Consider the following 19,750-nt stretch of genomic DNA (forward strand, 5'->3'; position numbering starts at 1 on the left):
CTATTACAACTCTTCTACTGCAGACACACTACTTCTTTGCCTACGTTAATTTCACAGGAACAAAACGCCTATGCGAAAGCTTCTAATCTTTGCACCATAGTGAACCCACACTGTAAAAATGGCTAAAAATACATAATTCTGAACAACTAGCAGACTTCTAAACAACTAGCAGAATTTGCACAACACACGCACACACACGCAGACCATGTGAGAATGAATGCATGTTGCGTACGATGCTGTTATTAGGCCTTTATCCACACAAAGAATTCAAAAAAGCAACATTTACCAGAGAGGTTTGGACACTCACCTTGCATCCTTCACATGCACTGACACCATAGTGATATCCAGAAGATTTGTCCTGACAAACAAAACAGGGCTTGTAAACACGAGGGGGAGGAAGCGGGGATGGCGGGCTGGGAACAAGTTCCTCAGAACTGGTGCTCTGAGTTTCAATTGCTACAAAGAAAAAGAGAGAAAAGACTGTTTTAGTGCATTTAGCTATTGACTTTGCTATCTCCGCTGCTAACAGAAGATAAGAGAGGGCTTGTTAGAGACAGCAGTCTTCATCAATCAGATCCATGCCACAGATTCTCCCAATTAAATTGTAACTTTTTCTAGGAGACACCACATTTAAAACAGGAAACAACTTTGGGCCAGTTTTCCACACTCAAACATGCAGTAGCTTTGCTACTGCCACAAGCCAGCGTGGTGTAGTGGTTAGGGTGCTGGACTAGGACTGGGAGACCTGAGTTCAAATCCCCATTCAGCCATGATACTTGCTGGGTGACTCTGGGCCAGTCACTTCCCTCTCAGCCTAACCTACTTCACAGGGTTGTTGTGAGGAGAAACCTAAGTATGTAGTAGACTGCTCTGGGCTCCTTGGAGGAAAAGTGGGATATAAAATGTAATAAAATAAATAAATAAATACTGCATGGTATTCATGGAAAGAACATAATATAAGCAGGTTCAGGGGAGTTGTGGAAAGTAGGAAGGAAGTGGCAGTTTCCTGCAATTGCATGCTCCCACCTCTTACTGGTACTTTTGCCCATTTCTATATCATCTGAACCCAGAAATGTCAGATGGAGGATGTCGGGACCCCTCTGCCACCTGATCCTGTCAAGTCAACTTCAAATGATAGTTCCCAATGTCAGGTGATGGAAGGGTCCCGTCATTCCGCACTCAACATCAAAGTCAGATGACACGGACTAGTGAGCAGTGAGAGCACTCACTCAACCGGAGCCCCTGCTTCCTTCCTACTTACTTTCCATGGGTTGTCTGGACCTGTGTCCTGGGCTGTCCATAGGCCACACTTTGTATATGATGGTTATCTATTATATTAATTCTCATAGACATGCCTCTGTGGGGATGCGTCCCGGCAACCCAGTGGATTGGCTGGGCAGCGGTTGGCCGCGTAGGGAAGTGGCCGCTTGGGGAGGAAAGGAAAGGAAGGAAAGCGGGCAACTGGAGAGGAGAACTGAACGGACTGAGGCAGAAAGGAGGGGGAAGCGGAGGGGAGAGAAAGTGGCGGAACCTGGCTAGGCAGAGACAAACGGCTGGCCGCTTTGGAAGACGCTCGCTAGAGGGAGGGCCGTGCAGGAAGGAGCCGGCTGAATGCTTGGCCGCCCAACTCATGAGGGACTGGAGGAAGGAGGCAATAGCCAGGAGGGAAAACACAAACAGGCTAAAAAGTGGGGTGGGGGAGCACGAATGAGAGAGAGAAAAAGAGAGAGAAAGAGGGGGAACCGGAAGAGGGAGCAGGCTGGGGCAGAAGGCTTGGGGGGGAGGGGAGTAGGGCAGAATGTGGGGGGAGTGTACTGCCGCACAGATGCTCTGTGCGGGATCAGCTAGTTATTGTTACATTTCTATCCCGCTCTTTCTCCAAGGAGCCCAGAGCAGTGGACATGGTTATATTTATCCTCAAAATAACCCTGTGAAGTAGTTTAGGCTGACAGAGACATGATTGGCCCAGAGTCACCCAGTGAGTTTCATGGCTGATTGGGGATTGGAAGTCAAGTCTCCCCAGTCCTACTCCATCACTCTAACCACTACACCACACTAGCTCACAGCATTATGTAGGTCAGCAGGGAGGTCTTGCAAATATGTTGTTAGGGCAGGGGGTCAAGAAATGTTGGCTCCATTCACCAGGCAGACAAAAGTTTTACTCTTCAGGTGTTTTCTTGAGTTAGTACATTACTCGTCAAGATTGTTTTCACTCACCAGACATCATTTTTCACTTGTCATAGACAAGTAGACTTGTGGATTTCCTGAGTTTGGGTATTATAAGGCATTATGTTAGTATCTCTAAAGCTCATATATCTATGAGCAATTGTGATCCTGGTGTATGTACAAACAGCATATATGGCAAAACTACCAAAATTTCCATCATATTTATTTATTTTATTTATTGTTAAATTTCTATACTGCCTTTCATTAAAACAATCTCAAGGCAGTTCACACAAAAGTTAAAACAAGACTATAAAAATCACACAATTAAAATAATAAGGTAAAATATAAAAATACAGATCTGATTTAAAAAATTAAAAAAACAAGCACAGTATAACCATAAAAAAAAAAAATCAGCAGCAACAGAAATAATCGTATGCTTGGGTAAAAAGCCAAGATTTCACATGCTTTCTAAAAAGTGGGATGGAGACTGAAGAGAGGGTGCCCACCAGGAGAGCATTTCAGAGTCTGGGGGCAACAAAGGAGAAGGCCCTGTCCCATGTGCATGACAGCCGAGCCTTTCTCATTTTCAGAACCCAGAGCAGAGTCCCCAAGATGACCCCACCAAGCGGGCAGCAACCAGTGTTCCCTCTAACAGGGAATCCCAGATGTTGCTGACCACAACTTCCACAATCCCCAAGCAAAAGCCATTGCAGCTGGGGATTCTGGGAGTCATAGTCAACCACATCTGGGAATCCCTGTTCGAGGGAACACTGGCAGCAACCCTTGAGAACCCTCAGCATATGGTAAAACCATATGCTAGATGGACAAGGAGATGTCTTTTAAAGTGGTAAATATAATATTTATTTAGCAGGGGGAGAACAACTGTCCATAACCAACACAGCACAACATCCCTCCAATGGCTCTTGATGGTGTCTATCTTGTGTTTCTTTTTTTGATTGTGAGCTCTTTGGGGGCAGATAACCATTTTCTCATTCCTTGTGCTACGTAAACTGCTTAGAGATTTTTGTTGTTGAAAAGCAGTATTCTTAACAACAACCATAATAATATTATGGCTATTAGGGACAACTGGCAGAATCGAGTTGCTGTTCTTAACAACAACTGGACTCTACCACTTCAAATTGCAAATATGTATGGAGAGAAGAGATTGAGGGAGAGGAGCAAATCTGAATGCTCCTCCCCTCAAACACACATAAATTGTCTCCCCAGCCCACCCTCAGACATATAAAACTAAGCATGAGCATCTGACATCTACTTTTCTATATGCAGAGAGTTGCTTTTTAAAAACAGTATGGTAAAGACATTCAATTGTGTTTGCCCCATGCATATAGTCTAAACAGTTTTACTTGTGACCTGCTATTTATAGAATGGGCTCTAGTTACTCCTGGAACTCAGAACATTTCTTAATTTAATTTAATTTATTTAAAACATTTATACCCCGCCCCTCCAGTACACTACTGCTTGGAATGGCTCACAACAATAAAATAGATAGAATAAAATAAAATTAATATAACCAAACTAAGTAAACAAGTTAAAAGTCAGGCTAAAACCACATCTCTTAACAATAATTAAAGATTTTTCAGAAGATACACACTAAACTACTGCAATCCTAGAACATGCTGCAAAAAAAAAGACATGTCCTTAGGATGCAGAGTATTAACGTCTTCGGAAGATCTTACAATGGCAGCAATATTATAACGATTCACAGATAGATACAGTAGTACATATCTTTAGGATATTGGAGCCTGAAGTCCATCATGCTTTCCATTTACTGTGGGTGTAACAATATTGTTTTATTATATAGCCACATTTATTATTTTTTTGCTCTTTCTTAGGGAATTTTCACACTTGGCACTAAAAGGTGCTTTTGAGTCTCTCTGGAGCTATTTGCCAAGTGAGAAGGATGTTAATATGGAAGAAAAACTGAATACAGCTTCCAGCCACTGTCTGTTTTACAGTACATTTGCATTATAGACTGATTTAAGCAGAAAGGGGTGTAAACTGAAATGTGAAAGAACACCCTTAGGCAAAGTGCCTAATTTGTCCAACAATACGAGGGAGAGCATCTATAGTAGGGGTGGGGGTGGGCGGGCAGGCAGATGGGCAAAATTTCCACAGAGACTGCCAGCCTCACACAAAGTATTCCTTTAAGAGGAGGAGTTCCAACCTAGGGTACCCTTAAGTTGGACTACAACTCCCACCACCCCCAGCCACAATGACCTTCGGGCACTGTGGCTGGGGATGATGGGAGCTGTAATCCAACAACATCTGGAGACTCAAGGTTGGGAACCCCTGCTCTATAGAAAAACAATACTAATTCAGATTCCTAGCATGCAATACTTTACTATGTTTCTCATAAGTTAACTTTTAATTGACCCATATTTCTTCATCAAATAGTGTTCATCAGATTTATCTGACTGAGTCGCAGAATGTCACAGAGTTCGTGATTCAGAAGGGATGTACTCATATAGAGGTGACAGGTAAGGTTCGATGCAAAGATATCTAGGGGCCATTCACACAACCATTTAGTGCATGACAAGCTTTTCCTCCCAAGACTTATTACTTGTGGCCGATGGGCTATGAATAACTCATCCCAAGAATACAATAGTAGCTGACATCCTAATGAAGTGCACATGTAAAGAGGGTCTGAGGGAATGTGCTGGTAGTCCTCATGCAACTTCCCCAGTCTTCCTGCATGCATGCTGTGGTATCACAGGGCTAATGGTTCCAAGGGCTGTTTGCACTCCAGAAGTGCTCTGGATGATTGGAAACACATTGCTGAATGTCAGCAACCAAGGGCATAGCCAGGTTGGAGTGGGCCCAGAGACAAGATTTTAAAACACCCCCCATCACTGAAGCTCAGCTCATGAACTAAATAAATCTTAAATGAGGCTGAATAGTAGTAACAAAAAGCATAGTGTATATATATGTATGTATGTATGTATGTATGTATGTATTTATGTATGTGTATATGTATGTATACACACACACACACACACACACACACACACACACACACCCCTATGTGCCACAATAGAACATCACCCTAAATTATTTTTTTAAGGTTTTGTAAACTGGACGATGCAAGTCATTTAATGGTACCAGAGAAAGACATGCTGTTCTGGTAGCTCCAGGTCTTAACACTCACATCCATTTCGGAGGATGAATACAACTGAAGGAAGCCTGGGCGGGTGTGTGGCTGGGGGAGTCAGTCATGTGACTTGCCTCTGGGGCCCCCCAAGGCAGTGGGCCCCCAGACAACTGTCTCCCCTTGCCCTATTATAGTTATGCCCGTCAGCAACTGTTTCTGATCTTGCAGAGCACTTCAGGAGAGTGAGCACTGCAGCCCTTGGAAACATTATCCCTGTGCAATAGCAGGCCATGAGCAAGACTGAGAGAGCTGCGCACGCACTCCCAGAGCATCATCGAAGAGGCTCTTCACACATGTGCTTTATTAGTCAGGATGTCAGCCAGTACGGAGCTCGCAGGAGGTCTGCGGGGAAAGATGGTTTGACTTACCTTCTCCGCAGATGATCAGCGCTTAGTCCCTGGGCAGGCGGATCACCCACCCAGATGAGCAGTGGATCCCGTTACAGCTCCCAGGGTCAGGGTACTGGGCCACCTTGCCCCTCAGAGCCCCAAAAATGCACTGTGCACGTATGCAGTGCATTACTGGGATCCCCCTGCCCCGAGTGTGGCAGCTGCAGCGCTGTTGTGAGCAGACTGATTGGATTGGGACCAGCTTTGCGGGCCAAAAAAGCTAACGTTAGGCCTGTGTCTGGGATCACTGGTTTGCAAGATATTGAAGTGTGAACTTTGGTCCTGCTGAGCCAAAGTAACTGAATGGAATTGTTTATTCTATAGTCAAGGCCTGTCAGAGGTAGATTCACCCCTCCCTGCCTTGAAGCTGTTTGTGCATTGTGCAATGCTAATGTTAATCATGGGAACTAGCTTGAAAACTTGCTAAGAGCAGAGGCGTATCTAGGGAAAATAGCGCCTAGGGCAAGCACTGAAATTGCGCCCCCTGTCCAAACATCTGACACCCATCTTTCAGATAACTTTACCATAATATCAGCCGAAAAATGCAAGTCAAGCTTGTTAATCTTTTAATATTTCAAAAACTATTTAGCAATGGGCGTAGCCAGACCAAAAAATGCTGGAAAACTACAAATTGCAGTATTCTGGGGCTCATGAAATACCCAAATACTATGTGGAGGTGTACTTGGAAAACTAAACAGAAATACCTGTTCTGATTCTCTACTATGCATTGTAGCATCACTATTACATAAGTTTTTAAAATAAATGGAAAATTTGGCTTTTCCCAGCTACTCTGAAAATAATTAAAGGATATGCAGAGTAAACCATGTCACAGCTTGTAATATATTCTAGTATTTCAGAAAGACAGTTAAAATGAGAGCAAGAGAACAAGGAACTCCCAGTGGGTCTTAATACTAAGGATTTCACACTGATTCAAAGACAAACTCACCATTAATAGCCATATTATTAAGACATCACATTTAACTCACTTATCACAAGAAGCAAAGTAAGAGCAAATGAATATGATCCTAGCTCATAAGCTTCAGCTCAGTATTCACAAGCCCTGATTCTCTGTACATAGTGCCAAACTAAATATGTGTACAGTGACTTATATTATATTACTATTTTTACCTGTAGCCCTTTGGGGTGCTTCCTAAAGGCTGGGGGGTTCTGCAAAGGTTCCCCCTCCCTGCACTGGCCTCTAGGCCTCGCAGGGACCATTTGAGCATGTGTTGTGGCCATTGTTTAATTTTTTTTTTTAAAGGCCACTAAAAACAGAGGACATTTGAGAATGTGCAGTGGCCATTTTGTTTTGGAGACCATTTTTAATTTTTTTTTTAAATTTTAGAGAATGGCACCCCCCTTCAAGTGGCGCCCGGGGCACGTGCCCTGCCTGCCCTAACCTAGATATGCCCCTGGCTAAGAGTAATCATATTTAGAAATAAGCTTCCTGCTTATTTCGTCCCTCCGCCTTTCACTCTCTCTGCTTTTGGAACACTCATTAATACGTCAGACTGAGCATCACTCCCCCCCCCCACCGCTCACTCTTTTCTCCGCTTATGCTGTGACACTTGACTAGAAGCTAGTGACATATGTTTTCATTTTGAGCCAGAAACAGAGAGATAAGGACAGACCGTTGCTAAGAGACAGAGCAGTTGCTGATAACACGCACTCAGAGTCCACTTTTAGTGTTAGAGAAAAATGCTTTCTATTGCTCTGTATAAGTAGTGAAGAAAAAATGATTTTAGCTGTCACTGAAAACACTACACTACACCATGCTGGGAAAGAAATTGATTGATTGATATTGCTTGTATGCTTAATTACTCAGATGTAACCATTTTGCCTTAATAAAGCTTTTAAAAACTACAGTCTTGTGTGGGGTGTCTCTTCTCCCCCTTCCCTCCTGACTGCCCATGACCTCAGGAGCTGAACCAGGAGTGTCCTCTGTTGGCTAAAGTTGGGAGGGGCTTTGGGCTTTCTCTCTCTCCCTCGGAGGGGGCGGCACTGCAATCTGCTCTCTCATGAGCAGCAAAAATCGGGCTAGGAGAGCCGAGCCCAGTTTTTGCTGCTAATGTAAACCAACGGGCTCGCAGGCAAGCCCGGTGGCTTATAAGCATATAGCCCGCTTTTGAAGCCCTCCCCTAAAACCAGGTTTGCGGAGCGAGCGCTCCGCAAACCTGGTTTTACAGATCATGAGTAGCTGCGCCACAGCTCCATGCCATGGTTACTCATGAGTAGACACCTGGAGGGGAGGCGAAAAGCTGCCTCCTGGCTCCAGGGGTCTCCCCAGTATGCCCTGCGCACTTGCGCAGGGCATAATGGAGCTTCCAGGGGCCGCACAGCCCCCGAGCTCCCCAGTCGCCGCCGGCTCCATCATGGAACCAGCAATCATGTGGGCAGCTGATCCAGCCACCCAGAGCTCCCTCCCTGCTCGTGTGCAGGGAGAGCGGGCTTAGCCCGCTCTCCCTGCGCACTCTTCAGAACCGAGTCTCACTGATCGTGAGACCCCGCTCTCTGTGTCTTTTGAGCCCCTATTAAGGGGGTCTAGGGTACTGTGCAAAATGGACGTTAAAATCTTTGACAAATGACTGAAATTGCCACGAGCATGGTGTAGTCTGGGCAGAAAAAGAAAGAAGGCATCTGGCAGAGTGGCTGTATGAATGAGTCCTAACTGGATACACAAAAATAACTACAGTTAGGATACAAACGGCTTAAGAGGCAGCTTCCACATGTTCAACAGGGTTCCAACGTCAACCCAGCCTGCACCTTGGTTTGACATAAGAACTTTGGGAGTGGTCTTTGGTGCAGTGCAAAGTGCTGGTGTTGGACAAAAACAAATAGGAAACTCTACTTTGTGTATGGTAGCAGTTTCCTCAAACTAAGGTGCTCTCTGTATCTAATGACACTTCAGCTTATCTAACAATTAAACAAATACTACAGAAATCAAATACAGATAACAGCAATGTCTATGCATGATTGTTTTCACCAGGGATGCAAAGTCAATTTGGATGTCTCTTTTATTGAACATCTATTGAAGGGAGAATATGCAAGCTTTTGAGGCATACAGAACTTTTCATTAAGCAATTGCTAGGAGAATAAGCACATACACAATCCAGTCAATTTGAAGTATGCTGTACAGGCCTGGCTTTGCAAAGCTTATTAAAAGACAAGAAAGAAAGAAAGAAAGAAAGAAAGAAAGAAAGAAAGAAAGAAAGAAAGAAAGAAAGAGAAAGTTAAGTAGAACATTGTCGATAGTATTTTTGTTGCTATTTAGGATAGGCTCAGAGTACTATGGGAATCGATTGCTGCACAGTCTTCTTGCTTAAATCAATAATCTATTAGTCCCTTTAAATTAAAATTAGATTCATCAAATGCCCCTGAGAGACTTCAAACAATCTGCTCTCCTTATTTCATGCATGCTTGTGTGTTGCTCAAGTCAGTCTAGGTAAAGATACAATTTCTAAAATTAATTCTAAAATGGTGTGATCAGGTCATCCTATTCCATATACCTTCACTTCTTATGATGGTATATAGCCATTCAGTAAAATAATGGCACGATTCTATTTTTGATGGTTTCATTGCAAATAAAGACCAATATCCCACATAGATGATGGTGAATGCTGACCATACACATAACAAAATGCAGGCTAGTACTAACAAACCTATAGGAAACTGTGTTATTGAAAAAGAGACTATGGATGTCATTGGGTTGTTTTTCAAAATCAATAACTATCATTAAAACAAAAAATCAATAACAAGCAATTAAATTAAAACCAAGAGCAGTACAACACACAGTGAAAGCATCTACAAGTTAAAAGTTTGTCAGAACAAGAATATTTTTGCCACCTGCCAGAAGGCTAGCAGGGATGGGCCCAAACAAACCACTTTAGAGAGAGATCCACTCTCTGGTCCTGGCTGATAGATTTCAGTCATCTTGGATACAAGCTGCCCAGAATAAAATTTCAGTCCTGGGCCTCTCTCAAGATTACCTTTCCCTCTTAAGTTATGACCAGGCTGTACAGGTGTTGAAACAAAGAATTCTGGACGTAGAATATCAGAATGACCTTGTCTTATTTCTGACTATATCAGGAGGAGACTTGATTTTTCTTTTGGAGGTTCGTCTTCTTATTTACAAACCTTAATCTACCTCGGCCATCAAAGGGCTTTTTTCAGGGCGAGACACAATGTACTGCCCTCTGCAGTGCTTTCTGGGAGATTTTTGAAGGTCCCAAGGAGTGACAGACTTTGTCCTTGTGGTCTAGGGGATCTTGAAAATGTACAACATGTTCTGTTGCATTGCTTATTCTACAGGGACATACGACAGACTTTATTAACTCCAATTGTATGATCTTTACCTGGTCGTTCAGAAGAATTTTATGTTGCTTTTTTGCTTGCAGATAAAATTCCTTCCATTACGTATAAGGTGGCCAAGTTCTGCTCGATTGCTATTCGGACTCGACAGCAACGAACTTCCTGCCCTGTCTTCTAGATTCTTGGCTCGGTTAGGATGTTGGATAACAGCTATCTTTATATGCAAATGGGATTTGCTCTCCTTCTGATTGTTATTATTGTTATGTATTCTTTTTATTCATACTTTTCTGTAAAGTTTTAAATTGTATTGCTGATCTTTGATTGTTGGTAGTAATAAACTAAACTAAACTAAAGAGAGAGATCCAAAGTCTGGACACAACTGCAAAGAAGGCTCTTTCTAGGGTACCAACCACATGGATATCACATATTGGTGGGACACAGATCTTAACGGGTGAGAAGACATACAGGAGAAGGCATCCATGCATAGCCCTGTATGAGTTTTTCCACTTGTTAAGGTCAGTGACTAAGATCTTCCTGCGTGATCTGGCTCCAAGCTGCTTAAGCCTTTAAAGCAGGCATCCTCAAACTGCGGCCCTCCAGATGTTGCTGAACTACAACTCCCAGCATACCCAGCCACAAAAATTTTTGTCTAGGGATGCTGGGAGTTGTAGTTCAGCAACATCTGGAGGGCCGCAGTTTGGGATGCCTGCTTTAAAGGTTAAACAGTGAGTAACTTTTAAAAGTGAATTATCATGTTTCAACAGATGAAGAAGTTTCCATAGTGGGATCACATGGTCCGGACAGCCAGCACCCATTAGCAACTGGGCTCCCCCATTCTAGGCCAGCCAACGCTTTTGAACACTTTCCAAAGCCAGACCCACATTCAACCAGGATATCCATTTCCAAATATCTGAGTCAACAACCCAAGGTATTGAAAAGGCGACTGTGCAGCTGAATGAACAGTCTTCAAGTTGAGAAACTTGGGGAAATGTGTATCGAAAACCTCCACAACAGTAATTCTGGCGTGCATGGCAGAAGAACAAACCGTGACTGAGTTGGAACTGGAATTTTCAGCTTACTGCTGGAAAATCTTACTGCTTCAGTGCCAAATGCCATGAAAAGGGCTCCAATGCTATGTATGTATACACAATGCATAAACTGTGTACACAGGAACATAGGAAACCATATACTGAGTCAGACCATTGGTCTATCTAGCTAAGTATTGTCTTCACAGACTGGCAGCGGCTTCTCCAAGGTTGCAGGCAGGAATCTCTCTCAGCCCTATCTTGGAGAAGCCAGGGAGGGAACTTGAAATCTTCTGATCTTCCCAGAGCGGCTCCATCCCGAGGGGAATATCTTACAGTGCTCACACATCAAGTCTCCCATTCAGATGCAACCAGGGCAGACCCTGCTTAGCTATGGGGACAAGTCATGCTTGCTACCACAAGACCAGCTCTCCTCTCCTGTATATATATTATACAATTTAAATACACCCCTACCAACCTATGCTTGCAAAGAACAGATATGCTGACATGCGACGACAGGGTGTTGGGGAAAGGGTGAGAGACTAACCTGCATTGAACTGAATGGTGTGGCTGCTTTGGGCAGCTAGATAAGCACAGAGCCAAAAGTGGCAGGAAATTATGCCTAGGTTAATGCCACTCTGGCATTGCTTACAATTCCCAATGGTAGCAGTGCTTGTGTGTGTCGGTGCCATGCAGCTCAGAGTGGCACCTACACACAAGTAGCTTCCCAGCCACTCCCAGGCAATCGTCTGGGCAGGTGCCCAGGAAGGAGCCCTCAATCATCTGCTGAAGGGGTAAACATTTTAAGGCTTCCTCCCCTGTAGATTGGAGCCCTTTCTCACTGATCGTGAGAAAGGGCTCATTATCAACTTTACTGCATTGTTCTAAAGCAGAAAAACTGTAAAATATTATCAAGAACGATGACATTCAGTGCTAATCATAATGTATTCCATTATAAAAACATTATAAAACCAGGCCTTTGTTGTCGGGTAAGAGGCTTAATAAAAACGAAAGTTGCTTTGTATATGAACAAAATAATGACTACAGTTTGAACAAAACAGAAAGGAAAACAGTCAGTTCTAGGATTTTGTGTGTGACTGTGTGTGTGTGCGTGTGTTAAATGGGTGGATTCCTAGTCAACACCATGTAAAAGAATTTCCATAATTCTGGGAATCAATTTCCTCAAAGTGAGTCAATGATGTTTGTGTTCCTGCCACGCCATTACTCTGCCATCTTGACATACCAAGAACGACTTGAGCAGTCTTTAAAACAAAAGTTTAAGTCACAGTTCTTCACCTTTGATTTCTTTTTTTATGAAGTTTAACTAAAGCAGCAGATAAGATCTTTGAGGAAGTGAAGTGTGCTTTACAAGAGATAATTTACTGTTAGCTAAGTCTTGTTGACAGATAGAAGGATTTTATGTTGCAGCTGATTAAAAACAGGGCAAGCATTTATGAAATCTCTTTCATTTTTACTACAAACGTAGATTATTAAACCCTGGATTTTAATGCACTCTCTCCAGACAGCTGAGCCTTAAAAGATTCAAAAGTTGTAAAGCAAATGGCATTTCCTGGATAGCCCCAAGGGAAACTGGAACATTGAGCTTTGAGTCCCTGGTGGGCAGGAGCAATTTGAGCTAATTAGGGTGAATGGCAAAGTGTTGCATTTGGTCAAAACATTCTGTTAATCCTCATTTTTATTGGCACCAAAAAGAGTCAGTCTGGATTTGTATGCGTGTGTGTATGTGCCTGTGTGCGCGTGCCTGCGTGCAAATTCACTGCTGAAGTGTAAAGCACACAGCTCACATACATTAGACAGAGTCAAAGGAAACGCCAAAGTTCAACAAGAGTACAAGTAATTAGAACCAGATTCTTCACCGTTTGTATGTGTGCCTCATTGTAGAAGTTATTTATAAGCCTCAAAGCAAAAAAACCCAATATGACTTAATTTTCATGTCTAGTCTGGGGCAAAAAAAATCAAAAAAAAAATCTGCTTTTAATAATCTTCTATGAGAAGAAAAAAAGAAACGTTTGCTCACGGGGAAAATGTCTTTTGCTTATTTTAATGCACACTTCATTCCTTGTGTGCACTGTTCAAATATATACTATAAATGCTAGCTCTAAAACAATATATAACATCCCAGTATTTTAAAAATAATGCTTCTAGTTTGCCATACTACAATATTTTGCACTGCTATTAAGCAGATTGCGATGTTGGGAAGGTAGACAAAAAGTGGGTAGAGGTGGGCAGAAGAGAAAGAAAACGTTATTGTGGAGGACAGTCAGCCTTGACTTGGTAACCTGGTCATGACCCTAGAGTGAATGTGTGTTTGACCTGGTCATATAAGACTCCGGCTGAGTCCTGTTGCCGGATTATGATGACTCCTACTATTCTAGCTACACATCTACAACAGGTGCAGATCACAGGCAACAGGGACCAAAACCCCCACAAAACCAAGAGAAGCATGATAGGTAAAGGCTTTCATTCCTTTTCTTTTTTGACACAAAACATTTCTTCCAAATATATATACACACACACACACATATACATACACACACAAATCCTGATGCTTATACTTCTGCCCAAGTTATCATTCTGCACATTATAAGAAATATACAGGGCTGACAAGGGATTCTGCTGCTTTTTGTGGCAGCACCACATGACCTGTGAAATGTATCCCAGAAACACTTATAACATGGCATAAATGATGCTGGGACACAATACTTGGATCAGGTTGATTTATCAATGAAAGGAATGTTGTTTCTGGATGTGACTTCTTAATTTTTATTGAGTCCTCATTATTGCATTCAATCCCAATTTAGATTTTTGAGAGCCAGCAAATTGCTAAGCAGCAAAATATATAAGGTGGTAATTAGGCTATGCCAGGGAATAGTACCCATCGACTTGAAAGACGCTAGTCCCTTTATTATCTCACATATTTCTGCTGTAATAAGTTCATGCTTTTTCAGCAATTACACTCATCTTTGTCTGTAAAACTATTATTTTGTGCAACATATCATTTTAATTTCTGGACATAATTTCCCGGTATTGATTTTATTCAAGCCACAGTTCAGCTTCTTGAGACAGCTTGGAGTTTAAAAAAGGATCAGAATCAGCTAATTGTTACCCACTCTAGTTATATGATGGGCCAAAAGCCAAAAAGGGGGGGGGGAGTAGTTCTCCTTAGTCTGACTTCTACTGCTACCTGAAGTTCCACAGCAATTGCTCAAGAAACCCTGGAAGATTAAATACATATATTGATTTTTCTTCACTGAGGCACTGTTTGCTTTTATTCATTTTTGTTGGAAAATTTTAAAATGACTTTTGAGATTGTTGCTATATAGCATATAGTCTTGTGGCATCTTAAATGCTAACAGATACATCTTTCGAGGCTGTTCTCACATGCAGGCAAAACCAGGCTAAGCCCGGTCTTGCACACTTGCGTGGTGTATTATGCGAGTTCCAAGGGCCTCCAGGCCCCCAAACCTCCCAGTTGCCAGCACCAGCCAGCAAATGTCTGGGCGAGCAATCTGATCACCCATCAAGAAGGCCAGGATCATCTGTGGAGGAGGTGAGCATTTTAAGGCTCCCTTTCCTGTGGTGTGGAGCCCTTTCTCTGTGATCGTGAGAAAGGGCTCGTTATGGAAAGAGCAATCAGGGACTCCATCTTGCATCCAACAAAGTGGCCTCTACCCCATGAAGTTTTTTTGCCACAATAAGTCTTTAAGGCACCAGAAGAATTTGATGTTACTTACAACCACATACCAACATTGCCATTTCTCTGAAATGTATTATTTAGCATGTTGAGTTTCTACAAAACACTTCAAACACCACACTTGTCAAAATATTCATGTGTATTTATAGATTTATTTATTTAAAATGTCTTATATACTGTCTCCTTCAAAGACTTGGAGTGGTGAACAGCAACAATACCAATAACAATTTTTTAAAAATTAAAGGCCGATTGCCTGGCAAAACAGGTAGGTCTGAAGAAGGGTCTTAAAAGCAACTAAAGAGAGGGCTGAAGAAATGGGGGGGGGGAGAATAGTGTTCCAAAGAAGAGGGGCAGCCACAGAGAAGGTTATGTGTATTTCACATACAGACCGTTAAAGGTTTAGCAAAGGGCCACAGTTTAGCAAAGGACTGGTTTTTGTAAAACACTGATGAACATCCTTAAAATTAGATTCCCAACAGGTTAGTGTAGATAAATGGAGAGTTGAAGTGTGAGGGACTCATTTAAATACTTTATGCTAGAGCAATGTTCTCCACTGCAAGGCACAGGCGCCAGTGGCAGTTCATCAACCCTACGTGTGGCTCTCTTACTTAAGGAAGCTCTCCTCACGATTGGTGAGAAGAGCTTCTTAGCGGTCTGCAGGGAGAGTGGGTTTGCCCAACCCTCCACACAGACAAGCACTCACCCATCGCTGGGAGGGCAAACTGGCTCCCCAGATGAGTGGCAGCTCTCCCGCAGGCTGCCCGCGCCTTGCCTGGGCGCTCTAGGGGTTGGGTGCAGGAAAGTGCCACCGTGTGCTGCCCTGCCCCCCCCGGAGCCCCAATAATGCATCGCATGAGTGAGCGGTGCATTACTTGGAGCCCCCCTATCCGAGTGTGTCTGCTTTGGCTGCAAGCAGCTGCAGCAGACACATGATCAGAAAGCCAGGTTTTGGGGTGCGCTCGCACCCAAAACCTCAGTTAAATGGCGGGCTACTTAAGAGGACCCACCGCTGGGAGCCGCATGGTTTCTGCTGCGCATGTGAATAGCCTCATTGTTTACTGGGTCTGTGCGAAGCTTTGGATGAAGCGGAATACTTCATGCAGCCCTCCTGGCACTGCACAGAGACAACTGTTCCTATCATGCAGTGCTGCACTTTGCCTAGCATGGTGGGGTCCCTTGAGGGGAAACGACAGGTTGTTTACCTGTAACTTGGGTTCTTCTAGTGGTCATCTGTGCTCTTACACAAATGGACTTTGCGCCTGCGCAGAGACCACATCGGAGCTCCCAAGCTAGAGTTCTGCTTTTTGGTGGTAACCCCACCCCCTCGGTATATAGGCTGCTGAGTGGGCTTCCCTCTCCAGTCTTCCGAGTCCGCAATCTGAAAGAAACTAGCAGAAAAGACATGAGAAGAGGGGAGGATGGGTGGGCGTGTAAGAGCACAGATGACCACTAGAAGAACCCAAGTTACAGGTAAGCAACCTGTCGTTCTTCAACGTGGTCTCTGTGCTTTACATGAATGGGCACATAGCAAGCTGCACCTGTGCCATGCTCACCTGGAGGTGGGATCAGGCGAAGATAGATTGTAGCACCGCCCTGCCAAACGCTGTGTCTTTTCTGGCTTGGACATCCAGAGTGTAATGGTGTATGAAGGAGTGCTTTGACGCCCACGTAGCCACCTGGCAGATGACATCTAGGGGAATAGATCTGTCAAAGGCAGTACACGCCGCAACTACTCTTGTTGAATGTGCTTTAAGAGAGCGTGGAAGAGGTTTCTTGGCAATCTGGTATGCCAGGGAGATGGTACAGACCACCCATCTGGATATGGTCTGTGCAGAGGCCTGTTTGCCCCTGTTAGGGCCAGAGTGGAGCACAAAGAGAAAATTGTAGTTTCGAAGGGTAGAGGTGTGGTCGACGTAGAAGGCGAGCGCCCTTTGGACGTCTAGAACGTGGAGGTGTCCTTCGGCCGCAGTTGTCGGCTTGACGAAGAATGCAGGTAAGGAGATAGGTTGGGAACAGTGAAACGATGTGACTACCTTCGGAAGAAAGGCAATGTCCAGCCGCAGGGCGGCCTTTTCCTTGTGGAAGGTGAGGTATGGAGGGTCAACTCTAAGAGCCCTGAGTTCACTGACCCGTCTGTAAGGCTGAAATCTGTTGGAGTGAAAGGACTTGTCCTGGGGTTGATAGTATTGTTGTTTAGAGGAGTATGGCTGGCGTTGCCATTTTTGTGGTTTATAGTGGCGGGTTGTGGAATGTTGAAGGCCCATGGAACAGGCTGTGTTACGCAGTTTCTGTACTTTCTGAAGAGTATCATCCCGTTTTCTCTCTGAACAGGGAGGAACCACCGAAGGGTAGATCCTCCACTCTGGATCTAGCATCGGGCGTGAGACAGGAAGATCTGAGCCACGCATGGCGGCGGAGGGCGACGGCAGTTGTCATTACTTTGGTGGCCCCTTCTGTGGAATGGTGAATTGCATGTAGTTCTTGTTTAGAGGTCTGCGTGGCCTCCCGGAGGAAGACCTTGGCCGGGGCCTGTTGTTCTTCAGGAAGGTGGTCCAAGAATGGAGCAACATGGTCCCAAAGAAAGGATTGGTACTTGGCATAGTATGCCTGGTAATTTGTGATTCTAGTCAATAAAGAAGCAATTGAGTATAAACGTCTTCCAAAAGCGTCCAGTTTCTTTCCCTCCTTGTCAGGTGGGGTGGAAGAGGAATAGCTCCTGAATTTAGAAAGGGAAGTTTTGACCACAATCGAATCCGTAGAACGATGTTGCTTCAAGAAGGAATCATCCTGTTCCGTGGAGGCATGAACTTTGTAAAAGGAGTCAAGCTGTTTAGATGTCTGTGGGAGGGAGGGAGGTTTGATCCAACAGGTCTTGGTTACTTTAAGAATGGATGGGTTCAACGGTAACGATACTGATGGGCGAGCGTCCTCCTCGATTAATTGAAAGAGAGGGTCAGGTTCAGATTTGTCTCCCTGGGCAAGTTGGACTCCAAGGGAAGCTGCCATACGTGAGACAAAGTCTGTATAAACACAGAAGTCTTCTGATGGAGAACTGGGCCTCGGGTTCAGCAATAAAGAGGGAGCAAAGAGCCCAGAGATACCCTATCAGACAGGGAGGATTCCGGGCCCTCTTCATCTGAAGACAAGTCCGACGAGTTGGTCAATACCGGAGGTTGAAAGAAGTCAAATCCGGAGCCGAGGTGTTGGCCTGGAGTCGGGGGCAATAGTAGCTGTGGCTGCCTGCACCGGCGAGTTTCTGGGTGGAACCCATGGAGGTAGAAGAGATGTGGTTCAGGCAGGGGGAGGAGGCAAAGTTGTCGGTCCCGAAGGCGGGTTCGGGAGCAAAGCCGAGGCCGAGTAGGCCAGTATAGAAGTGCGCAGGGAGGCGGAATGTCGAAGGGGAGGTTCCGCAGCCGTGGAGGCCCAATGACGTTGGCGAACTTCTTGATGAGTGCAGAAGTAGTCTGCCTCTTCCTCAACTTGTCTGGCATAGCGCTTGTCCAGAGCAGCTTCCAAATCTCGGTTGGCCCAGCGGCATGGTTGTTCAGGAGGGAGCTCCTCAGGCTGAGTCGTAGTCAGACTCGTACAAGGGATCGTGTGCGCTGGAGCCATAAGCGACCTTGGTATCTAGGACAGTTTCAGTGTGTAGAGTTCGGGATCGACGTTTGGTATCGTGCATCGACTTCTGCTTTTTTGTTGGAGGTTCAGAAGGAGCGTGACAGTCCTTCTTTCTCTTTTTCTTTTTTGGATGGTTGGATAGAACGCGGTTCAATCAATGCCGCCGTCAAAATCGACACTGCTACCAAACTTCTCGGTATCGACGTTGAAGCCCAAGCCATGGGATCGATGGGCATATTCACCTCGGGGGAAGTTGCCGAGACTCCTGGAGGGGATGAAATGGGCTGTAAGCCCCGGGCTGCAAGAGAGGTATTGGACAAAACCTGCATGGTGGACAGTTTGTCCGAGCCCGTAGGTTGGAGCGACTGTTCCCAAAGCCAAGAACGAAGTCAAGAGGCCCGATTTTTACGCGCCTCTTTGGTAAAGGCTGTGCAGTGTAGGCAAGAGCCAACTTTATGGGATTCACCAAGGCAGAAAAGGCAGAGCTTGTGGCTGTCGGTCGAAGGGAACTTGGATTTGCAGCGACCACACTGCTTAAATTTTGTAGTCTTTGCCATACGCTGAAGAAGGTAAACGGAGAAAAGTGGAGGCGAAGGGTCCGCATGATGCCAAGCCTGAAGGCCACAAATAGGTGGAAATGAAACTAGGAGTTATTCGAGGGGGGGGACTGGGGGTGAAATAAAAACGCCAAAGAAGGGAAGTACTGGACTAAAATGAGGAGAAAAAGAGGGAAGGAGACTGCAGTGCTTGCGAAGCATCTAGCAAGGAACAGCTCAGTGATGTGTCTTCGATCGCGGATGAAAAAAGACTGGAGAGGGAAGCCTGCGCAGCCGCCTATATACCGAGGGGGCGGGGTTACCGCCAAAAAGCAGAACTCTAACTTGGAAGCTCCGATGTGGTCTCTGTGCACGTGCAAAGCCCATTCGTGTAAAGCACAGAGACCACGTCGAAGAACAGAGCTGGCTCGAACCCGAACACCATCTTGGAAGGCATGCAGAGTGCTAGGAAGTGTAGTCCTCCCCAGTACTTTCCGCATAGTACATGGGAAAGCACTGGGAAGGACGACACTTGCCAATGCTCTATAGACATTGCTAGGGCTTGACAGGGCTCAACATCTATGAAAGTAGGCATGTGCACGGACCGGTTCGGAGGTCATTCTAAAGGCCTCCAGACCGGTCCGGACACAGGTGGTTTTGGTTCGGGTGGGAGGTTCTAAGAAAGTACGGGGGGGGGCTTTACTTACCCCCCAAAGAACGTCACCTTATTCTTTTGAGTAAGCGGGCGGCATACCTCCCTGCCGCCCGCTTCATTCCCCCTCTGGTGCGGCTCTTCTCCTTTAAATTCTCAATCGGGCGGCAGG

The 19,750-nt window shown here is 44.8% G+C and overlaps 1 protein-coding gene across 10 annotated transcripts in view; it reads right to left on the reverse strand.

The window, feature by feature from the left end:
• RARB (retinoic acid receptor beta) overlaps positions 1 to 19,750 on the reverse strand; it is a 490,600-nt gene that overhangs the window by 106,251 nt on the left and 364,599 nt on the right. For 9 of the 10 annotated variants that reach the window (XM_053263907.1, XM_053263908.1, XM_053263904.1 and 6 more), the window contains one exon: positions 308 to 456. The exons of the other annotated variant lie outside the window; for it this stretch is intronic. In XM_053263907.1, the coding sequence (XP_053119882.1) occupies positions 308 to 456 (149 nt within the window). The remainder of the gene's footprint in view (positions 1 to 307; positions 457 to 19,750) is intronic. 10 annotated transcript variants of the gene reach the window in all.

This window comes from Hemicordylus capensis, chromosome 6, assembly GCF_027244095.1.
Source record: "Hemicordylus capensis ecotype Gifberg chromosome 6, rHemCap1.1.pri, whole genome shotgun sequence".
In the NCBI taxonomy this organism is placed as follows: domain Eukaryota; kingdom Metazoa; phylum Chordata; class Lepidosauria; order Squamata; family Cordylidae; genus Hemicordylus; species Hemicordylus capensis.